The following is a 22,043-nucleotide window of genomic DNA, read 5'->3' on the forward strand; positions in this document are numbered from 1 at the left end:
TCTGATCTGCTCCTCCATCTTCACCGCCCTGTTCTCGGTCAGGTCCATCTCGCTCTTGTGCTCGGCGGAGAGGAACCTTTGTGACAAGGCCTCCTTCTCTTCCGTCAGGTGCATCCTCTCCTCCCATTGGCTTCTCTCCTCCCTCGTCTCATCCTCCATGGCTTTCATCCTCTGCTCCGTCTTTGTCAGCTTAGTCACCATGGCCTCCAGCTCGCTCCGCGTGTCTTTGTTCTTCTGCAGTTCGCAGAGATACTTTTGTAACAAGTCCTCCTTTTCTCGGGTCACCGTGAGACAATCCAGCTCCCATTTGTTCCTCTCCTCCCGCCTCTGTTCCTCCATGTCTTTGAACCTCTGCTCCATCCCCAGCAGCCTGCTCTCTGTGAGCTCCATCTCGCCGTCCCGGTGCTCCGCGGAGCGGACCTTCTGCGACAGGGCCATGTCTGCTTCCGTCTGACGGACCTCGTCCTCTAACCCTTTAATCCTGTCCTTCATGTCTCTGTTGTCCCCTTCTCGAATTTCCATCTCGTATCTCATGTCTTTGTTCTTCTGCTGTTCGGAGAGAAGCTTCTGCGACAATGCCTCTTTTTCCCTCGTCAGCTGGCCTATCTCCTCCCTTGCCTCTTCTTCAAGGTCTTTCATCCTCGCGTCTGCTTTCAACAACTTGTTCTCGACCATCTCCGTCTCGTTCCTGTGCTCAGCGCGGGACAGAGCCTCCCCTTCTTCTGTCAGATGGATTATCTCGTCCCACTTTGTCCTCTCCTCCCTCCTCTCTTCTTCCATCGCTTTCATTGTCTCTTCCATTTTCAGTATCTTGTTCCCCGCTGCATCCATCTCGTGCGTGCCGTTTACGTTCCTCTGCTGTTCGGCGAGAAGACTTAGTGACAAAGCCTTGTTTACTTCGGTCAGTTGGATGCTCTCCTGCTCCCATCTCTTCCCCTCCTCCATCCTCTCCAACTCTATGTATTCCATTTCCTCGTTCATCTTCTGTAGCTTGTTCTCCGTTATCTCCATCTCGTTGTTGTGCTCTGCGGAGAGGATCTTTCGCGACAGAGCCTCCTTTTCTTCTGTCAGTTGGATTTTCTCCTCCCATTTGTTCCTGTCCTCCCTCATCTCTTCCTCCAGCTCCTTGACACGTTCTTCCATTCTCGTCGCCTTGCTCTCCGCCGTCTCCATCTCATTCTTCAAGTCTTCGAACTTCTTCACTTCACCGAGAAACTTTTGAAACAAGTCGTTCTTCTCTCGGGTCACTTGGAGACTCTCTTCCTCCCGTTTCCGCCTCTTCTCCCTCGTCTCTTCCTCCATGGCTTCGATCTTCAGTTCCAATTGCAGGACTTTGTTCTCCGCCGTCTCCATCTCGTTCCTCAGCTCTTCGCCCTTCTGCACTTCAGAGAGAACCTTTTGTGACAAGTCCTCTTTTTCTCTGGTCGCTTGGAGAGTCTCGTCCTCCCACCTCCTCCTCTCCTCCCCCCTCTCCTCCTCCATGTCTTTAATCGTCGCTTTCATTTTACCGTCTTTCATCTCCATCTCGTTCTTGTGCTCCGCGGAGAGGATCTTCCGCGACAACGCCTCCTTCTCTTCCGTCAGTTGGATTTTCTCCTCCCACTTCTTGGTCTCCTCGCGTCTCTCCTCCTGTATGTCTCTGATCTTCTGCTCCATCTTGAAGACCTTGTTCTCCGTGGTCCTCATCTCGTGCCTCATGTCTGACTTCAGCGACAGCGCTTCTCTTTCTCTGGTCAGCTGGAGAGTCTGCTCCTCCCACTTCTTCTTCTCCTCCCTCTGCTCCTCCTCCAGTTCTTTGATCTTCTTGAGGTTTGCTATCAACTCGGCGTTCCTTTCCTCCTCTTTCAGCCTTTTCTCTGTATCCCTCTCTCCCATCTTCTTCCGTTCCTCGACGCTCTTAATCTTCTCCTGTGAGCGGACCATGTCGAGCAGTTCATTGTTGTTCCTGATGAGTTTCTGGTTGAGTTCCTCCACGGCCTTCTTTAACGACACGTTCTCTGACGGCGGTGGTTCACCCCGGGCTTGTGACGATGCCGGCGGCGGTAGAGGGCTGACGAGGTACCGGGCTTGTGATGGAGGAAGAGTCTGGCTGACGAGGTGGTTCGCATCTTTCTTGGCCAGATGTGACGGGGACGGAGTCCTGACCAGGATCGCATCTCTTTTAGTCTTTGATTTGACAGTTAAGCGCTTCTTCACCCCGCCTAGGAAATAATCTATCTTACTACTTTTTTTCATTGCTTTATTCACCGACTAACAGGTGCAAGTCTACAAATGGTCGGTTGCAGGGCTGACTCGTTCATTTATATATTCCCCAGACTCTCCCCATGCTGATGTGTCACAGCTGTGTGGTTATTGGACAGTGTGTTGATGTTGTCATGCTTGCCATGGTATAGCGGAGATGTGACACACATTTACGGTGCCGTGCCCAATGGGCGAGCGGTCTAGAACACTGATTCTAGACAATAGTTGCAGCACAGGATCAATAACCATGGACTGTCTCGAGCCCGGTGGATGAGCGTTTGGTGTCCTAGCTGCACAGTGGCGTGTGCACAGGAGAGAGCTCGGTGCATCACCTCTTCGGTCCAACAACCTGCATTTTGCACAACTACCTCCACTGGCTCTCTGCTGATGAAGAAGACCTCAGCAGCACTCTGCTGATGAAGACCTCAGCAGCACAGCCACATGAGCCTTGAGCCATCCACTGGGGATGCAGCTAACATGGGTTAAATTGGCAGGAACAACGTCGCAAAGGGTGTCTCTGCGATATAGTCAGGGAGGTGGCTCTTGATACAGTCTGTTTCTGGCACACATTTTACCAATTTGGCGGAAGTAACATTAGCGTTTTCTCACCAACAGTTGATGCTTCATATCCACAAGAGTCAAACCGCCGGGATCATTTATTTATTTTTGGAACACAGTTCTTATTTGACGCGATATTAAACACGTCTATATAGGAATTCAGAATGGGGGGGGGGGACGCGACCCCGGTAGGATGCGTAAATTACGTCAGACTTCGGTGCTATAGCTGTTCTAATCTATTATTACATGACCAGAATAGGGTGCTATACAGTAGGGTGCTATAGGGTTCCAATGTATTATTACATGAGCAGAATAGGGTGCTATACAGTAGGGTGCTATAGGGTTCCAATTTATTATTACATGAATAGAATAGGGTGCTATAGGGTTCATGTGGTTACAACATACCATCTACAATCATCCACAGAAGGAGGGGGACCATACCTTGCTAGCCCCGGTTAGCAAAGTATATTATACCCTGTATTATAGAGGGTTAGATTGAAGATCTGTGATGTAATGACATGAGCTCATGAGCGTGTGATGTAATGGCATGAGCTCATGAGCGTGTGATGTAATGACATGAGCTCATGAGCATTTGTTCCTCAACGTATTGGGAATGTGCGTTCAAAGTTTCACCGTAATCGGACGCTGCGTTCATGATTTGGGCATTTTGTCAAACAGATCCGTCTTGATCACATGACTATAGAGATCATGTGTGCCAATTTGAGTGAAATTTGGATACAATCTAAAGGAGTAATATAAAAACATGTGTTCTACATAAGTCGGCCTCCTGGTGGCGCTATAAAAGGCAAATGTGAAAAATGCAGGGCAGAGGTTTTTCCTTGGCCTATAGGGAGTGCATGTACAAAGTTTTACACAGATCGGTGCAGTTATAGGTAAAAACACGGATCGGCCTGTTATAGCGCCACCATGAGGCTGATTTGAACATTTTCAAGTCGCATTTCTTCCTCTGCCTAGTGGGAATGTGTGTGCACAAAATTCACGGACATTGCAAGCTATGTTCATGATTTGAGGCATTTTGTTCAAAACGGAGCACTCCTGCAAACTTTGGAAGCCAATCTTAGACAATCAGGATGGAATATGAAAAATCTGAAAGAGCTATTTTGTTTAATGGCTTAAAGATACCGGGTACCGATCTGCGTGATATTTGGACAAAATCTGTAGGATAACTGTCAAAACGTTTTTGTCTATGCTAGCTCCTCTTGGTACTCCAACACCTCAGTGTCACTGAAGACTAAGCTTCAAACCTCCCAAAACAAACTGATTCGACTACTTCTCGGACTGGGGCCCATGACCCACCTCTCTCCCACTCACTTTGCCAGCCTAGGCTGGCTCAGGGTGGAAGACAGGGTTATACTGGTGTTGGTGTCTAGGTGTTCTTCTTTAACTTTAACCTCATCTTCAGGTTCCTGTTTAACAGAAACGGTTCTGGTTGGTTCTGGAGAACTGATCTTTACCTGCAGGCTGGACTCCACACACTGGTCTGGAATGAAGGGACAGAAGGACTTTGATGAGACATGGGTTGTAGATGAAGGTTGGATGTAAAACAGAGGGTGTAAACTAAAGTCAGTACCCATGGTAAGAGCACTGGAGAATTGTTACTTTGGAAGCCATTTTTAGCCAATCAGGATGGAATATGAAAAATCTGAAAGACCTGTTTCATTTAATGACTATAGAGATACTGGCCCTCATTTATCAACGCAGCGTATAAACCGGCGTATCTTTTTCCATATATTCGGCCGTACACCAACGTCGAAGTCACATTTATCAACGCATCCTACACAGCTGATCCGAGCGTACATTTGGTCCTAGCGTTGATAAATGTCACGGCTGAAACCGAGCATCATTTAAATAACACGCCCTTAAATAGTCTCAAAACGCCCCGATTTTACGACATGAAGAACCAGAATACGACCAAAGAAGACATCATGAAAAGCCAATAAGAAAGAATTTCCCTCGCTCGCCACGCACACGCCCCTCTCTCTCTCACACACACACACACGCACGCACGCGCGCCCGGCTGTGTTTTACATGTAATCCATACCGTAGCGGTACTTTGTCAATCACATCGCCATGAATGGAATACGTTTGTATATTAATTTATTCAACCCATACCGAGCAGTGCGCGTTCGAGTTACACTAAAATAAAGCCGTCTATTCCCATTTCCCAGTGAGACTCGGACCGTCGTACGGGCGAGTCCCGTCCCGCTCCGCATTAATGAGAGATCATATATTTTTAAAATAGCAGATCTACAAGCTCACAACGCATCGCTGGCTTGTGAGCTTGTAGATCTGCTATTTTCAATACAGCCAGATCTACAAGCGTATCTGAATGACTGTTAAAGCAGTTTGTTTAAATTACTTTATAAAATGTTATATTTTCACAGGGATTATTTATTAGTGTAGATATACATTTATGAGTGGATTATGTGTCCAGATGCCTCTCACATCTGTTTGACAGTCAAACAATGCTGCTCCGCAGGTCTAGGATGGAATAAACGGGTGCAGCCAACGTCAACAACTGGTCCCGACCAGACGTGAGATTTCAGTGTACCGTAGGATAAAGCCCACGTCAGGATATATTGATAAATGCCGTACGCCCATTATTTGGGCTGCACCGCGTTGATAAATGAGGGCCACTGTGTACCGATGTGTGTGATGTTTGGACAAAATCTGTAGGAGTAGTGTCAAAAAAAGTGTGCAGCCTCCTGGTGGCGCTATAGCAGAGGTTCTGAAAGGACCGGAAACACATCTGTCATTTTTTAGATTTCTTTGCCTATTCAAAAATAGCAGATCTACAAGCTCATAGCACGGCACTAGCTATGATCTTGTAGATCTGCTATTTTTTTTAAAGTCTTGAACATTTGTGCAAATCTTTGAATATATATATATATTTTAAAGCTAACATTTGTAACTCAAATCTGTCCTTCATTATCATATCAGATTTGCACAAAATGTTCAAGATTATCAAAAAATTGCAGATCTACAAGCTCATAGCGTGGCACTCTGTGCCGCCCTGTGAACTTGTAGATATGCTATTTTTTGAATAGCCAAAGTATATAATAATGGCTATATAGGCTATAGCTAAAAATGTAAAATGATACAGAATGCATTCCCGATCCCATTATGTCCAACACTGTTACTGTTCAGGAATCAGCAGAAGTAGCAGATCTACAAGCTCTATCTGCTACTGTTGGTGCTTCTGTGTAATGCCGTAGTTATGATCAAGTAAAGTGGGGCTTTCATTTACAAACAAAAACACCATAAGTTAGAGCAGGGGTCCTCAACGTTTTTCAACCCAAGGACCCCCTAGCTTAGAGAGAGATGCAGCAGGGACCCCCTAGCTTAGAGAGAGATGAAGCAGGGACCCCCTGGCTTAGAGAGAGATAAAGCAGGGACCCCTTAGCTGAGACAGAGATGAAGCAGGGACCCCCACTATATTGTATAAAATTGTGTTGCAGTTTTTTTTAATCTCACTTGGTCTGCTCTTTTTACCCTCTACACCTAAACCTCTTTGCCAAAAATAGCAGATCTACAAGCTCACAAGGCCTCGCAGTGGGAGGTGCTTGTAGATCTGCTATTTTTGGCTAAAGTTCTCCACACAAAAAGGATATTAAGGTTCAAGTGGTTAATGTAAACACACACACACACACACACACACACACACACACACACACACACACACACACACACACACACACACACACACACACACACACACACACACACACACACATGGTGGCCCCCCTGTAATAACTCTGAGGACCTCCTAGGGGTCCCGGACCCCTTGTTGAAGACCCCTGAGTTAGAATACTATAGTATATGTGATGTCAGAGTAAGAGTCTATGATGTCATTAATAATATCACTATAACATTAAAACTAGACCATCTATATCAGTGGTTCTCACACTTTTTCATGTCAAGGACCCCCAGAATGATATGTATTTGGCCACGGACCCCCATCCCAAAATATGTTGTTCCAGGGACCCCCCCAGAAGCAAAGATTTGGGTTACAAATGTTTGCTTTAATATATATATATATATATATTTCAAGATCTGCACACATTTTCCTCTATTTAAAAAGAAATAGCAGATCTGCAAGCTCATACCGCCACACTTGGTGCAGTGCTATGAGCTTGTAGATCTGCTATTTTTTAATAGCCCAAGTATAAAATATGGATACAGGGGTTAAAATTATTGTGAAGCTTTATTTAGCTTATTTAGCTGGGGACCCCCTGGTACCCCCTCAAGGACATTGCAAACAATGATCTATATATTAATGTTGATTATTAATTAAATAAATACCTTTATAGATGTTCATCATCCTGAACCAACTGCCATGCAGCTAGCACTTAGCATCCTAGCTAAACTTAGCCTGTAGCCAATGTTTTCATTAACTATGAGCTATAAACCATAGAGTTTAAAGCTATAAACACACAGTGTGGTTGAAAGATCAAAGTGTTTATTCAATCCGATCTCATTGACTTATATGTATTTTTTATTATTATTATTATGAATATAAAGATTCAGTTTCAGCCTCAGAGACACATGAGACTCTTTGAAGGAAAGCTGTTCTGTCATCAACTATAAGCTCTCACATAAAAAACTTCCAGTGGACGATCTCTTCAGAATAAGAGTATCCTCTAGCGTAAACAGAAGCCATTGAAAAACGATTCATTTGCACATTAGGACTATAAATTAAGCATTTAAACGAAGCTACGATGAAGCTTAACACAAATTATGTTTTTTTTTTATTGTTTTTAACTGTTCAATAACATTAAGAATGTGTCTAAATGGATAAATGCTGTGGAATAATAATAAAGTAATAAACAGTGATTTGAAACAAACTGTTTCCCCGTCGAGAACGAGAGCAGCGTTGCCAGATTTTGCGAGGCAAACAAGCAACCAGGTCTATGAAAACAAGCCCCAAAGAAGCGATTATTCGGCTACCGATCTACAAACTCACGTGAGCTTGTCGATAGGCTTTTTTTTTTTTAACCTTGAAATAAAATGTATGTAAATATTTCTACTATTTTTGAAACATTCTAACAACACACATCTTGGAGGTTAAAGCTCGTTGCCAGGTATAACATATGTGCAGCGCAGACACATACAATGTGAACCTCTGGTTTAAACAACACTAGGAAACCCACCGTAACTACCAATATTTACGATCAAATGATCAAAACCCCTTATAATACTAATCTCTAGCAACTTCCCTGGTGGTCTAGTGGTTAGGATTCGGCGCTCTCACCGCCGCGGCCCGGGTTCGATTCCCGGTCAGGGAACAGAGTTTTTCTTTGTCTGCCATGAAATGTTTCGATGAATTGGGTACAAAGGACCCCAATAGAAACAAGACACAGGCTTTCTTCGGTTTAAAATCCTCTTCACAGACCTTGTATTGAACTCTAATTTACTTTACTTTTTTTGCAAACTGCTAATAAAGTATTATAGTATCATTCAGTATTTGCATATAATTCTGTATTATAGTGAGTGTTATAATAAGAAGTTACAATGTTGAGGTATTTTTTACTTTACTGGGGTATTCCCAAACTTCAATAATTTTACTTCTACTCACTACATCTCAGAGGCAAATATTGTACTTTTACTCCATTACAATTATTTGAAAACTTTAGTTAGCCTACTAGTTACTTTGCAGATAAAAATGATTACATTATAAAACTTATATTAACCACTTTAGCCCTGTTTTATACACATGCTATTTGAAAATAGCAGATCTACAAGCTCACAACGCGTCACGTTGTGTACTTCTAGATCTGCTATTTTCAAAGAATTTTTACAAAACCTGTGAAATTGGACACTCTGCTAAATGAATAATTTTGCTTAAGTATTTCTAATGCGAATACTTTTGTACTTTTACTCAAACAAATGTTTTAATACCAGACTTTACTTGTAACAGAGTATTTCTATATTGTTGTATTGATACTTTTAGTTACACAATTATTTCTTCCACTCTGTCATAAAGTAAGAAACTGTTCAGTTCTTTCAGCGTCTCTCCAGCAGTGCTGCCTCAGTGGCGCCATCTAGTGGTGATGTGAAGAGTTAACGGACCTTGGTCTCCTGGTCGGAACAAAAACACTGTGACACACGGGACCGGAAACGGAAGCGGAACTTGTGCTCAAGGCGACAGCGTCGGGTAAAATCATAGAGGGTAAAATACGGCCCCCAGCCCCCGCCTGCTTCTGATTGGCCAGAGCTCGTTGCCTTGGCAACGCCCCCTTCTGTGACGAACGTGGAACTGCTTCTCACACGACGTCATCATCGTCAGAGTTGACAGACAGAGCTGTCATTTCAGGTAAAAATGTCTCTTTATGTTTTTATTGTTGTTTTCAATGTTACTGAGTCACGTGATGCACACGGTGGATAAGGACGCTTATTTAACAACTACTAGCATAGTGTGCTAGTTATAGACTACTTAGCAGAGTGTGGTAGTTATAAACTACTTAGCATAGTGTGCTAGCATAGCTGCTAACAACACAATAAGACATACTACTTAGCTTAGCATAGTGTTGTAGTAATAAACTACTTAGCTTAGCGTGCTAGTTATAAACTACTTAGCTTAGCATAGTAGCTTAGCATAGTGTGGTAGTTATAAACTACTTAGCATAGTGTGCTAGCATAGCTGCTAACAACACAATAAGACATAAGCCTATTTAGCTTAGCATAGTGTGGTAGTTAGAAATTACTGAGCTTAGTATATTGCGGTAGTTATAAACTACTTAGATTAGCATAGTGTGGTAGATATAAACTACTTAGCTTAGTGTAGTAGTTATAAATACTAAGCTTAGCATAGTGTGGCAGATATAAACTACTTAGCTTAGCATAGTGTGGTAGATATAAACTACTTAGCATAGTGTGGTAGCATAGCTGCTAACGCTAGTCCTAGAGACCAAAGAAATGTGTGATTGTGTTGTGGAATGGACCATTTGCTAAAACCCACCCACTCCACTTTGTCAGACCAAGGTCTGGCAAGCTCCGCTTCTCACCCATTGACTTGCATGTTAAATGACGGCTTTTCCCCATTTAAATAATCTATAATTTCAGGAGCAAGAGCTTCAAAATCTCTTCTAAATCTAGTCAGCAAGGCCTGCAGTAGGCTGTGCACTGGACAAATGTGCATGACATTATTTCAATAAACTAAAAACACAGGAAATGTTAGAGGAGTAAGCCATGGATACACGATGGTCGTCTGTCACGACCGTCATGGATGAACTTCAACTTGGTGTTTGCACTTTCTCCATTTACCGTACATCTACATAAACGTTCATATTTCAAATATGAAGTGCTTACCCCATGGCCACGGATGTTACATGTATGTACTGGCCCTCAGAAGTACCCGTATCATCCATATTGTTCAATAAAAAGCATTTTAATCCGATTGGCATGCTATGAGCTACTTTCTGTCAATACATTCTGTGCAGGTGATTATTTATCTAAGTGTTGGAGTTTGGAAGTGCTCGTTGGAAATCACTCAACGGTCCTTCGTACCACCGATGACTGATGATTTCCACAGATCACCACAGGGGAGAGATCTACTGGATCAACACATGGCCTCCAAACGTTGTTCAACGTTGTCAGAGGAACCGAGAGAGATGGACCAGGGATGTGGACTGATTGGTGCAAGGATGAGACCTGGAGTCCTTTACTGGAGGTTTAATAAAGCTGTAGTGAAGTTGAAGAAGATAGGTATGAAGTATAAGCTGTTTTTACTGGTGGTTTAATAAACCTGTAGTGAAGTTGAAGAGGATAGGTATGAACTGTTGTGTTTACTGGTGGTTTAAACCTGGAGCCTATTTCACTACGACAGAATTAAAGGGATATTTTACTTTCAAAAACATTTTTTTTAAGTTGCTTGATTCAGTATTTAGATATTTGCTATTCTTTTTATCAGACATGCCCCCTTCCTATATAAACCTATTATAACTTCAAACTCTTTTTTAACCATGTTAGATTCATCTAAAACACCCGTCCTTGGTTCTGGTGACTGATATTGGCCTTCTAATACGTGAGGAGACTGTGTTTTTTCAGTAACTTTTTTCATTTATTTTTGATATTTTTGGGGGAAAATGAAAAAAAAGAAAATGTAATACAATAAAATAAATTAAATTAAATAAATGAAAAACACGACCCCTCACGTATTAGGAGGGCAGGATTAATCCTGGTTTGACCAAGTCTAGTTGGTTGTATTTTTCGGGCATTCGGGCATTGCCTACTCTAGGACCCCAACTGTGTAAAGCGGTCATGCCAGCGGTTTTTGAGTCTTTTTGAGGATCCACCGATTTTAGTTTTTCAACACGGATGTAAACAAACCATGTCTCCGTGGGGAGACGAGTCTCTCTTCTTTCTTCGGAACAAAGACATTGTAACCGTTCTGTAGTTATCGGCAGTCGAATATAGCTTGTTTTTACCAACAAAAAAAAACGCATTGTGGGAGAATAAATGCAACATAAATGTGGTTTTATAAATCTGATAACATTTGAGTGAACGGAGTGATTTTTTTGGGGAGGACGTAATTTCCGGTTCTATCCTTCTCTGGATGTCAAGGCATCATTCATAGGTTGGCAAAGAGCGCCCTCTAGCGTTTTCACTAAAAACGTGTTTTTTTATGCTGACGTATTATCTCGTCTTTGGCAGTCAATGTGTTAAGCAACACTTCTTTACACACCATCTGTTCCTAGCCTGGGATCCAGCCTGCTTCGCTACGTTCGGCGGACTTTTATTTCTCTCTTCGCTACTCAGTCTGGAATGCCTCTATCTCCAAGGGAGGCGGGACATGCCAAACGTTTAAAATCGTGCCGTGGCTTCCGATTGGTCTGTGGTGCGGGGCGGGACAAAAAAAACAGTGTGATCGTTGTGATTCGTCATTCGTTTGAACAACATCCAATCAGCAACGACGTTGCCTAACGTAACATATGTAGTTCCAGTGTAGTTCTGCAAAACAAGTCAAAGTCCGCCGAACGTAGCGAAGCAGGCAGGATCCCAGGCTAATCTGTTCCCTCTGTGTACACACATTTACACATTAAATTCCTTATTCTGTTCCTTCATTCCAGACCAGTGTGTGGAGTCCAGACTGCAGGTGAGTGTGTGTGTGTGTGTGTGTGTGTGTGTGTGTGTGTGTGTGTGTGTGTGTGTGTGTGTGTGTGTGTGTGTGTGTGTGTGTGTGTTGAAGCTCTTCTGTGATCTTCTGTATGGTATGTGAGGTAACTGAATCATAACAAAAAAAATGTTTAAAGGGATTGTAGACGAGTTCAGATATAACCAAAGAAAAAAACTGTGTCAAACACCGTCCCTCCAGCAGTTCGTTTCCCCGACCACCAGGGGGTGACGCAGGGGGGACTTCTAAATGTGCCATGCCCAAAACAGGTTGCTTTATGCGGATACAATTCGCGGAACTGCCCGCCCCTACGGTTCTCTGAACTTTTATTTTTAAATAGGCTCTTTCATGATAAATTGACCACATATATGAAGTTAAACAACTAAATTCTATCCACACGCTATCTTAAAAGTAAATTCTGTGCCTCAAAAACGAAGTTTGAGAGCGTTTTAAAACCGAAAGTAAAACGTTCACACGGACGCGCACATGCGTGCGTTAATTTACGTCCGACACACATAACATAAACAGAAACAGTAGGGAAAATACGAATTTCAGAAAGAGGACTGTGTTTCAATGCAGGAAAACACCCCAGCATCATTATATAGTGGCTGATAGAGGGGAGAAAATGCAAAATATATATATATAAATATTTTTTAAATTTAGGCTTAATGTTGCCTACAATGCCTTTAAATCGTATTCTGTATTCAATGTTTAGTTTTCTACTGGTGATTTCCACAGACCACCACAGGGAGAGATCTACTGGATCAACACATGGCCTCCAAATGTTATTCAACGTTGTCAGAGGAACAGAGAGAGATGGACCAGGGATGTGGACTGATTGATGCAAGGATGAAACCTGTAGTGAAGTTGTACAGGATAGGTATGAACTGTTTTTACTGTTGGTTTAGTAAAGCTGTAGTGAAGTTGTACAGGATAGGTATGCACTGTTTTTACTGTTGGTTTAATAAAGCTGTAGTGAAGTTGTACAGGATAGGTATGAACTGTTTTTACTGGTGGTTTAATAAACCTGTAGTGAAGTTGTACAGGATAGATAGAACTGTTTTTACTGTTGGTTTAATAAACCTGTAGTGAAGTTGTACAGGATAGGTATGAACAGTTTTTACTGGAGGTTTAATAAACCTGTAGTGAAGTTGTACAGTTGTATGAACTGTTTTTACTGGAGGTTTAATAACGCTGTAGATAAGTTGTACAGGATAGGTATGAACTGGTTTGTTTACTCATGGTTTAAAGCCGGAGCCGAGCGAATAAATGCAACATAAATGTGGTTTTATAAATCTGATAACATTGGAGTGAACGGAGTGATTTTTTGGGGGGATGACGTAATTTCTGGTTCTATCCTTCTCTGGATGTCAAGGCATCATTCATAGTTTGGCAAAGAGCGCCCTCTAGCGTTTTCACTAAAAACGTGTTTTATTTTTATGCTGACGTAATATCTCGTCTTTGGCAGTCAATGTGTTAAGCAACACTTCTTTACACACCCTCTGTGTACACACATTCACACATTAAATTCCTTATTCTGTTCCTTCATTCCAGACCAGTGTGTGGAGTCCAGACTGCAGATGAAGATCAATTTTCCAGAACCAACCAGCACCGTTTCAACCAGCACCGTTAAACAGGAACCAGAAGATGAGGTTAAAGTTAAAGTTGAAGTAAGTTAAAGTGTGTGTGTGTGTGTGTGTGTGTGTGTGTGTGTGTGTGTGTGTGTGTGTGTGTGTGTGTGTGTGTGTGTGTTGAAGCTCTTCAGTGATCTTCTGTATGGTACGTGAGATAACTGAATCATAACAAAAAATAATGTTTAAATCGCATTCTGTATTCAATGTTTAGTTTTCTACTGGTGATTTCCACAGATCACCACAGGGAGAGATCTACTGGATCAACACATGGCCTCCAAACGTTATTCAACGTTGTCAGAGGAACAGAGAGAGATGGACCAGGGATGTGGACTGATTGATGCAAGGATGAAACCTGTGGTGAAGTTGTACAGGATAGGTATGAACTGTGTTTACTGGTGGTTTAATAAAGCTGTAGTGAAGTTGTACAGGATAGGTATGAACTGTTTTACTGGTGGTTTAATAAAGCTGTAGTGAAGTTGTACAGGTGTATGAACTGTTTTTACTGGAGGTTTGATAAAGCTTTAGTGAAGTTGTACAGGATAGGTATGAACTGGTTTGTTTACTCATGGTTTAAAGCCGGAGCCTATTTCACTTAAAGGACGACTTCATCTGATTTTCAAACTATCTTCATATAATTGGTCCTCACTAATACTCATGATAAAATGGTACAATCTTTTTCTACTCGGTCTGTGTCTCAGAGGAGGGCTGTGGGCAGTTCAGAGTCCCGTCTACCAGTGACATCATCAATGGGGAATCCAAGCTAATAGAAACTGCAGGCTTTCTATTCCTGGAAACTTGCAATGCAATAAAAGAAGCCATTGTTCTCGTGTTAATAAAAATCTAAATAAAAAATGTGAAATCTTGTTGGAAAACAAAATCATGCCTAATGATGATGTCACTGGTAGACAGGTTTCTGGACTGTCCACAGCCCTCCTATGAGACACAGACCAAGTAGAAAAAATGGTACGATTTTATCATGAGCATTAGTGAGGACCAATTATATGAAGATAGGTTGAAAATCGGTGACGTCGTCCTTTAAAGGCAGCATTAAGTCATTCAGGATGTAAGATAAATCCTGGTTTGACCAAGTCTACTTTGTTGGAGTTTGTTGGAAGTAACACTACTCCCTTGTAGAGGTCTGTACTCTGTACAGGACTGACATGTATTCTCAGTCTTTAAGCAACACTTCTTTACACCCTCTGTTCTACATTCAACCTTCATCTACAACCCATATCGCATCAAAGTCCTTCTTCTGTTCCTTCATTCCAGACCAGTGCGTGGAGTCCAGCCTGCAGGTGAACATGAGTTCTCCAGAACCAACCAGCTCCAAGAGACAGAGACGATTACCCCAACGCTTTCAGGACTTTGAGTTGGGTGAGTGGGTTACTGGGGACAGTGGATCTCCTCATGTGAGTGGGTTACTGAGGACAGTGGATCTCCTCATGTGAGTGGGTTACTGGGGACAGTGGATCTCCTCATGTGAGTGGGTTACTGGGGACAGTGGATCTCTTCACGTAAGTGGGTTACTGGGGACATTGGATCTCCTCATGTGAGTGGGTTACTGGGGACAGTGGATCTCCTCATGTGAGTGGGTTACTGGGGACAGAAAGTTGATGAAAGTTGGGGCAAACACTCACCCCAAAACATGATTCACGATTCTGTGCCTATCTGTACATAACTCTATCTGTACATAACTCTATCGGTACGTAACTCTGTCGGTACATAACTCTATCGGTACGTAACTCTATCGGTACGTAACTCTATCGGTACGTAACTCTATCGGTACGTAACTCTATCGGTACGTAACTCTATCGTACATAACTCTATCGTACATAACTCTTATCGTACATAACTCTATCGTACATAACTCTATCGTACATAACTCTATTGGTTACCTACTGATTCCCGTGGGTAGGTCAGTATCTCACCTACTTAGACCAATCAATAGTCTGATTAAATGTGATAGTATCCCATTCAGTGCAATGACAGCATCCGAAATGGGTGTCTAGCTTCCCGTTACAGGAGTTTAAACTTCATCTACAACCATGCTATTCCTTCATTCTAGACCAGCGTGTGGCGTCCAGCCTGAAGGTGAAGATCAGTTCTCTAGGTTCTGTTAAACAGGAATGTGAAACTGACGTTGAAGAAGACCACCTGGACCTCAGTAAGTCTCATGCTCTCTCTTTCTTTCCTTCATTCTGTTCCATGGCAGGTGGGTGCATATTATATGGAAAAAGCACCTTAACCTAAAACAGTTGCAACAAAAGGTTTCTCAACTGTTTGTTGTAGTATTAGGTGTCCTTAAAGAATTAATAACATACTAAAAGTCGACCGAAAGTCTGATATCATATCAACACTTCTGTACTATCACAACAGAAATGTCACAATAATGACATAATTTCTATAGCCATCATTCCTTATTCTGTTCCTTCATTCCAGACCAGTGTGTGGAGTCCAGCCTGCAGGTGAAGATCAGTTCTCCAGAACCAACCAGCACCGTTTCTGTTAAACAGGAACCTGAAGATGAAGCTGGAGCTGAGGTTGAAGTTGAAATAGAAGATTATTCTTCTTTTTCTTCCTCTTCTTCCTCTTCTTCCTACTCTTCTTCTTCTTCTTCTTCTTCTTCTTCTTCTGAAGACGAAGACGACCACCACCTGGACACCGGTACGTTTCTCTTTTGTTCTCTGCTGTTGTAGGGCTATCATTGTAAATCAAGTGAGGTCTTACTTGATGCAGTGCTTGAACTTGATATCAGTCCACCTCTCGCCTCGAGATGGGCAATATTATCGATATCGCGATATTTTATTTCCCAATACTGTATCGATACTCCAGGCCATAGTATCGCGATACTTTTGGAGAAAGAAAATCTATTCCCATGCATAGAAACCAATGGTAGAAGTCTGGTCTTGGCATTTTGCTCCTTTAGATGTCGCTGTACTATAGCTAGTTCACCTTCCAGTGATTCATCTCAATATATATCGCAATATATCGTGACCAAAGTATCGTGATACGTATCGTATCGTGAGGTTCTTGCCAATACCCATCCCTACTCTCGCCCCACAAGTGGAATATGTACGAGTATCAGAGCAGACGTGTGTCCTGACCAGTTCAGGCCTGACAGTTGCTGTTGCCGCCGTATAATAAACAAACTTTATTAACCCATTAAAACCGGGAACGCATCTGTGTAACCACTTCAACCGTTCCCGGATTGAATGGGTTAACTGGCAGATGAAACAGCCTCTACTCCTAGATAAATGCGAAGGAAAGTAGTGTGACATGCTTAGAAAATGTGAATGTTATCAGTTGGTAATAGAACACAGCTTGCATGTTATTTCAAAACATGACACATTTTTTTCATTAATGCTGTCTTTATCTCCTCTCATTGTCCACCCTAGATGTCTTTCCTGCCAAACTACGAGTGAAGAAATACACCTGCTGCGACCGGTGTGGGAAAGACTTCTTCAAAGAACATAGACTCAAAAGACACAAGAGGTCTAATGCATGTGAGAAGCCCTATGGCTGTGACCAATGCGGGAGACGATTCAGTTACCTTAGTGGTCTCAAATATCACCAGAAAAGTCATACAACGGGGATACCGTACCGCTGTCGACACTGTGGGATTCGGTTCATTAATCGCGGTAATCTTTTACGTCACGAGACAATTCATAGCGGAGAAAAAAAGTCCTTCTCCTGTGACCAGTCTAGTAAAAGGTTCAACACGAGCAGTATTGTCAAAACTCACAAGGGAATGCATACAAGAAATAAACCTTACCAATGTGACCAGTGTGGGAAACGGTTCCTTTATCACAGTCAACTCAAACGTCATCAGACAATTCATACAAGAGATTCAGGAGAGAAAGCCTTCCAATGTCCCCGTCATCAGACAATTCATACAAGAGATTCAGGAGAGAAAGCCTTCCAATGTCCCCATTGTCCCAAACGCTTCCCTTACCACAGTGTTCTCACAAGCCACCAGAGAACTCATACCGGAGAAAAGCCCTTCTCCTGTGACCAGTGTGGGAAACGGTTCAGCTTAAAGAGTGTTCTAAAAAACCACAAGAGAATTCATACCGGAGAAAAGCCCTTCTCCTGTGACCAGTGTGGGAAACGGTTCAGCTTCAAGGGTGATCTAAAAAGGCACAAGATAATTCATACAAGAGGGAAACCCCCACCACTGTGACCAGTGAGGGAAACGGTTTATTCAGATACAAAGTTTAAAAAATCACCGGAAAATTCACTGAAACCTTTCAGTTGTGAACAATGTGGGAAGAGTTTTACACATTTTACAATAATTGTCCATTTTAAGTCATATTTACTGGCTATTCAAAAAGGGATTGTAAATTCTGTTTGTTCTTTTGTTTTTCTTATTATTTAGCTGTATTTTTGATTAGGCCACAGTACGAGTGTTTACAACAGACTTTGGAAACACTGTGAGCGTCGTTTGAGTTTATTCATGATCAATAGTTTTGCTGTTGTTAATGTTGGCCTCCATTTTACTTCAGTGTGTCACGTGTTTTCTCATGGTGTGATTCTTCATTCACCGCAAAGGCATGTTATACATATGAACATTCTCCTTGTGACTATTCCTTTAAATCCAGAGCCATGAATCAATGTCAGGCAACTTGGCTGTGATGAGGTTTTGTTTATTCTTCTTTCTCTCATCCGTGTTCTTTATAATGATAGAGTACCTGAAGCAGAATCCACTTTATTGTCACATCACAGGTTTACACTAAATAAATGACTAATGTAATGTGTTTCGCTCCATCATTTTTGTTATGATGTTGATTTCAGAAAGAGAACAGAAGAGATAAGAAGAGCGACAGGGAGAGCAAGGAGATTTTAAAAAATCTACATATTATGGCATATCCAGCTGATACAGTATGTACATGAAATTCAGCATAAGGTGCATGAACATAGCAGCAGGTGTGTGGTATTCGGTGCAGTGGAGGGAAAAGTCATTTTTTACTCAAATACTTGTCTCTGAGATGTTGTGGAGTAGAAGTAAAAGTACTGAAAATTGGAAATACTCCAGTAAAGTAAAAGTTTACTCGTCCTTGGCTGTCAAAGTGTTAAGAGTACTGGAGGCCAGTCTGAGTACAGAAGTCCTGATGTCACTCGTTCATCCCCTGGGTTGTGGAAGTAAGTTCTATTTTCACATAATTTTAAGGATAAACAATGACAGCACTCTTCTAATTTTCTGTGGTTCCTAGCAAGGTTGTTATAGTTAACTAAAAGTAGTGAAATAACTGAAGCTAAAACATTTAACTGAAATAAAAACAAAAATTAGGCTATGCTAACTAGCTTGTGTATGTTTTGATTGTGAATACTTTAAGTGGTATGTTTTTCTGACCTTTTTTCTGGCCTTTTTCATTCTGGTTGAATCCAACATATTATTAGCAAAGATATTGTAAGCAAGCAAACAAACAAAACCATTTTAATTACACAACACTGTGTATTTTTTGCTGTCAAACGGAAATATTAAATAAGATACAGACAGGACGGTGTGTTACAATGTTCATCCTTTTACACATAAGCAGTCCTATTATAAAGGTTTTAAACATAAACAGTCCTATTTTAAAGGTTTTAAACTTAAACAGTCCTACTATAAAGGTTTTAAACCTAAACAGTCCAACTATAAAGGTCTTAAACTTAAACAGTCCTACTATAAAGGTTTTAAACTTAAACAGTCCTACTATAAAGGTTTTCAACTTAGGCCTATCCGACCTATAGGCCCATATGGGCATGTCCATATATGATATGGGACAGAACACTTCATTGATAGAATCCAAAGCTGGTGATTTTTAAAGAAATTAGACACTGACAAAAAGTGCATCAGGGCAGTGTGAAACCAGTATGTGGGACTCCTGATTGGTTGTATCAAGGCAGTGTGAAACCGGTATGTGGGACTCCTGATTGGTTGGGGAACGTGGCCCTGATCTTTGCCTCCACACATAAAGGGATGGGGATGAGGTTGTGTCGACCCAGATGGAACCAGTTCCACTGAACAAACTGCCTGTGTGTCATGTGTCGGTACTTCCTTAGAGAACAAAACAAAAACAAAAGAAAAGTGTATTTTAATCCATTAAGCATCTGTCATTTTAGATTTTAACCACTTTAACCATTATCTCCACATTTGTAACTCAAATATTTGCTTCTGGGGGATTCTACAAATGTCTTCTAAATCCTAACAGTTTAAAAAAACAAACAAATGTTGCTATAATCAGTGGTGCTCAAACATTTTGCGGACCCCCATCTCAAAATATATTCCAGGGACCCCCCAGAAGCAAAGATTTGAGTTACAAATGTTCGCTTTAAAAATATATACATTGAAAGACTTGCCAAAAAAGAAATCCCAATTTTTCAAAATGAGCAGATCTACAAGCTCATAGAGCTATTTTTGAAAAGCCAATGTTTAAAAGAATGGCTAAAGTGGTTAATCAGATGTGTTCCTCTTTTTTTTTATGTTTAAAACAAAATATGATTTAAAAAAGAATGTTTTTCCTCATGGAAAAATCTTCCCACACGGAAAGGAAATATGAACATAAAATGCCAATATATGGCAGGTATATGCAGAATAAATGCTGCATATATACACATATATACACATACATATATATATATATATATATATATATATATATATATATATATATATATATATATATATATATATATATATATATATATATATATATATATATACATATATATATATATATATATATATATATATATATATATATATATATATATATATATATATACATATACATATATACATATATATATATACATATATATATATATATATATATATACATATATACATATATATATATATATATATATATATATATATATATACATATATGTACATATATATATATATGTATATATATATATATATATATATACATATATATATATATATATGTATATATATGTATATATATATATATATATATATATATATATATATATATATATATATATATATATATATATATATATATATATATATATATATATATATATATATCATATTCAGGTATCCACATATATGTGCATATATATGAATATATAGGAAAAATATATCTCATATATAGCTTATATTATGTCCACATATATTCCACATACAGTATATGTATATATATGTACACATATAGAAATATATGCAGCCCACTGAGCATTTTTCGGGCTATTAGACGTCTAAAATACGTCTAAGGGCTAGGCTAAAACGGGGTTATAATTGGTCTAACAGTCAAAGTTTTTTAGCGGTCTAGGCTTAGCCTAGACGTTGATTAGCTGTTTTTTAAGTGTCTATTTATAGACCGTCTATATGATAGACGTTGACATGACGTCTATAATATAGACGTCTATCCGACTATGGCTCAGTTGGAGGTGGCCAATTCCGAATATGTCACATTATAAGAAAAATATATGTTATTTATATATTTCCTTTGCCCCCCCTGGTGGCAGAGGCAAAAGTCGTCTATGAGTTATGATGATGATGATGATGATGATGATGATGATGAACTCACTCATGCTGAGTGCGGACCCCCGCGGCGTCTTGAGGATACCGCTGACGGTACCCGAGGTGAGCAGTCCTCAGGACATGTGGGTTCAAACACACGGCATCGAACCCAGGATGCTCCGTGATGCAGTGGATCTCCGTCCTCGGCACTGGGGCGCGCACTGTTAAAGAGAAAACGTTAAGTTGACCGTTAATTGTCATGCAGATAATTGTGAGATAACGATTTAATTGTGTTTCTGGCCATTGAACATTGGAACATGTGAATAAAAAAAGTATTTATGTTTGCCAGTTAGGCTTCACAATCTAAAAATTGCACAAAGCAGATATGACAAATCACTTAATTTGACACTTTCAAAAACACGTAAAAATAGCTGATCTGTAAGCTTACAACGTGTCACAGATGCATTGTAAGCTTGTGGATCTGCTATTCTGCTTTTATTATGATGAAACATTATGTAATAATAGTGTTAATGACCAGATGTTAATGACATTATGTTATGTATATAATAATAGTGTTAATGACCTGACATCTCCTGCATGGTGGCCTTCACTTGGTCGTACGCTTGACAACAGATGTTCTCATCCTCCGTCGTCACGGCAACACATCTGGAACAGGTACACCTGGATACAAAACCAGGTTTAGCCAGTGGTGTAAAGTAACTGATTACATTTACTCAAGTACTGTACTTAAGTACAATTTTGAGTTTTTTTTTTAAACTTTACTGGAGTATTTCCAATTTCCAGTACTTTTACTTTTACTCCACTACATCTCAGAGGGAAATATCGTACTTTTACTCCACTACAATTATTTGAAATCTTAGTTACTAGTTACTTTGTAGATTTTGATTATTATTACAAAACCTACATTAACCACTTCAGCCCTATATACATTTTGGCCATTTGAAAATAGCACATCTACAACATCTGTCAAAAATAGCAGATC

The 22,043-nt window shown here is 40.6% G+C and overlaps 1 protein-coding gene across 3 annotated transcripts; it reads left to right on the plus strand.

The window, feature by feature from the left end:
- Window positions 1–9,076: 9,076 nt before the first annotated feature.
- LOC311058920 (uncharacterized protein) lies at window positions 9,077–18,264 on the plus strand. 3 transcript variants are annotated; one of them, XM_084076461.1, is made up of 9 exons: window positions 9,077–9,133; window positions 10,260–10,550; window positions 12,671–12,812; window positions 13,487–13,602; window positions 13,801–13,942; window positions 14,836–14,940; window positions 15,632–15,730; window positions 16,006–16,230; window positions 16,962–18,264. In XM_084076461.1, exons 2-9 carry the CDS (start codon window positions 10,332–10,334, stop codon window positions 17,744–17,746), a joined length of 1,833 nt encoding a protein of 610 aa, XP_083932587.1. In that variant the 5' UTR covers window positions 9,077–9,133; window positions 10,260–10,331; the 3' UTR covers window positions 17,747–18,264. The 3 variants fall into 3 exon arrangements, with proteins under 3 accessions (XP_083932587.1, XP_083932588.1, XP_083932589.1); XM_084076462.1 differs by lacking the exon at window positions 15,632–15,730; XM_084076463.1 differs by lacking the exon at window positions 12,671–12,812 and having other exon boundaries at window positions 10,260–10,524.
- Window positions 18,265–22,043: the final 3,779 nt, after the last annotated feature.

Source organism: Gymnoscopelus microlampas (genome assembly GCF_963454915.1).
Source record: "Gymnoscopelus microlampas genome assembly, chromosome: 13".
In the NCBI taxonomy this organism is placed as follows: domain Eukaryota; kingdom Metazoa; phylum Chordata; class Actinopteri; order Myctophiformes; family Myctophidae; genus Gymnoscopelus; species Gymnoscopelus microlampas.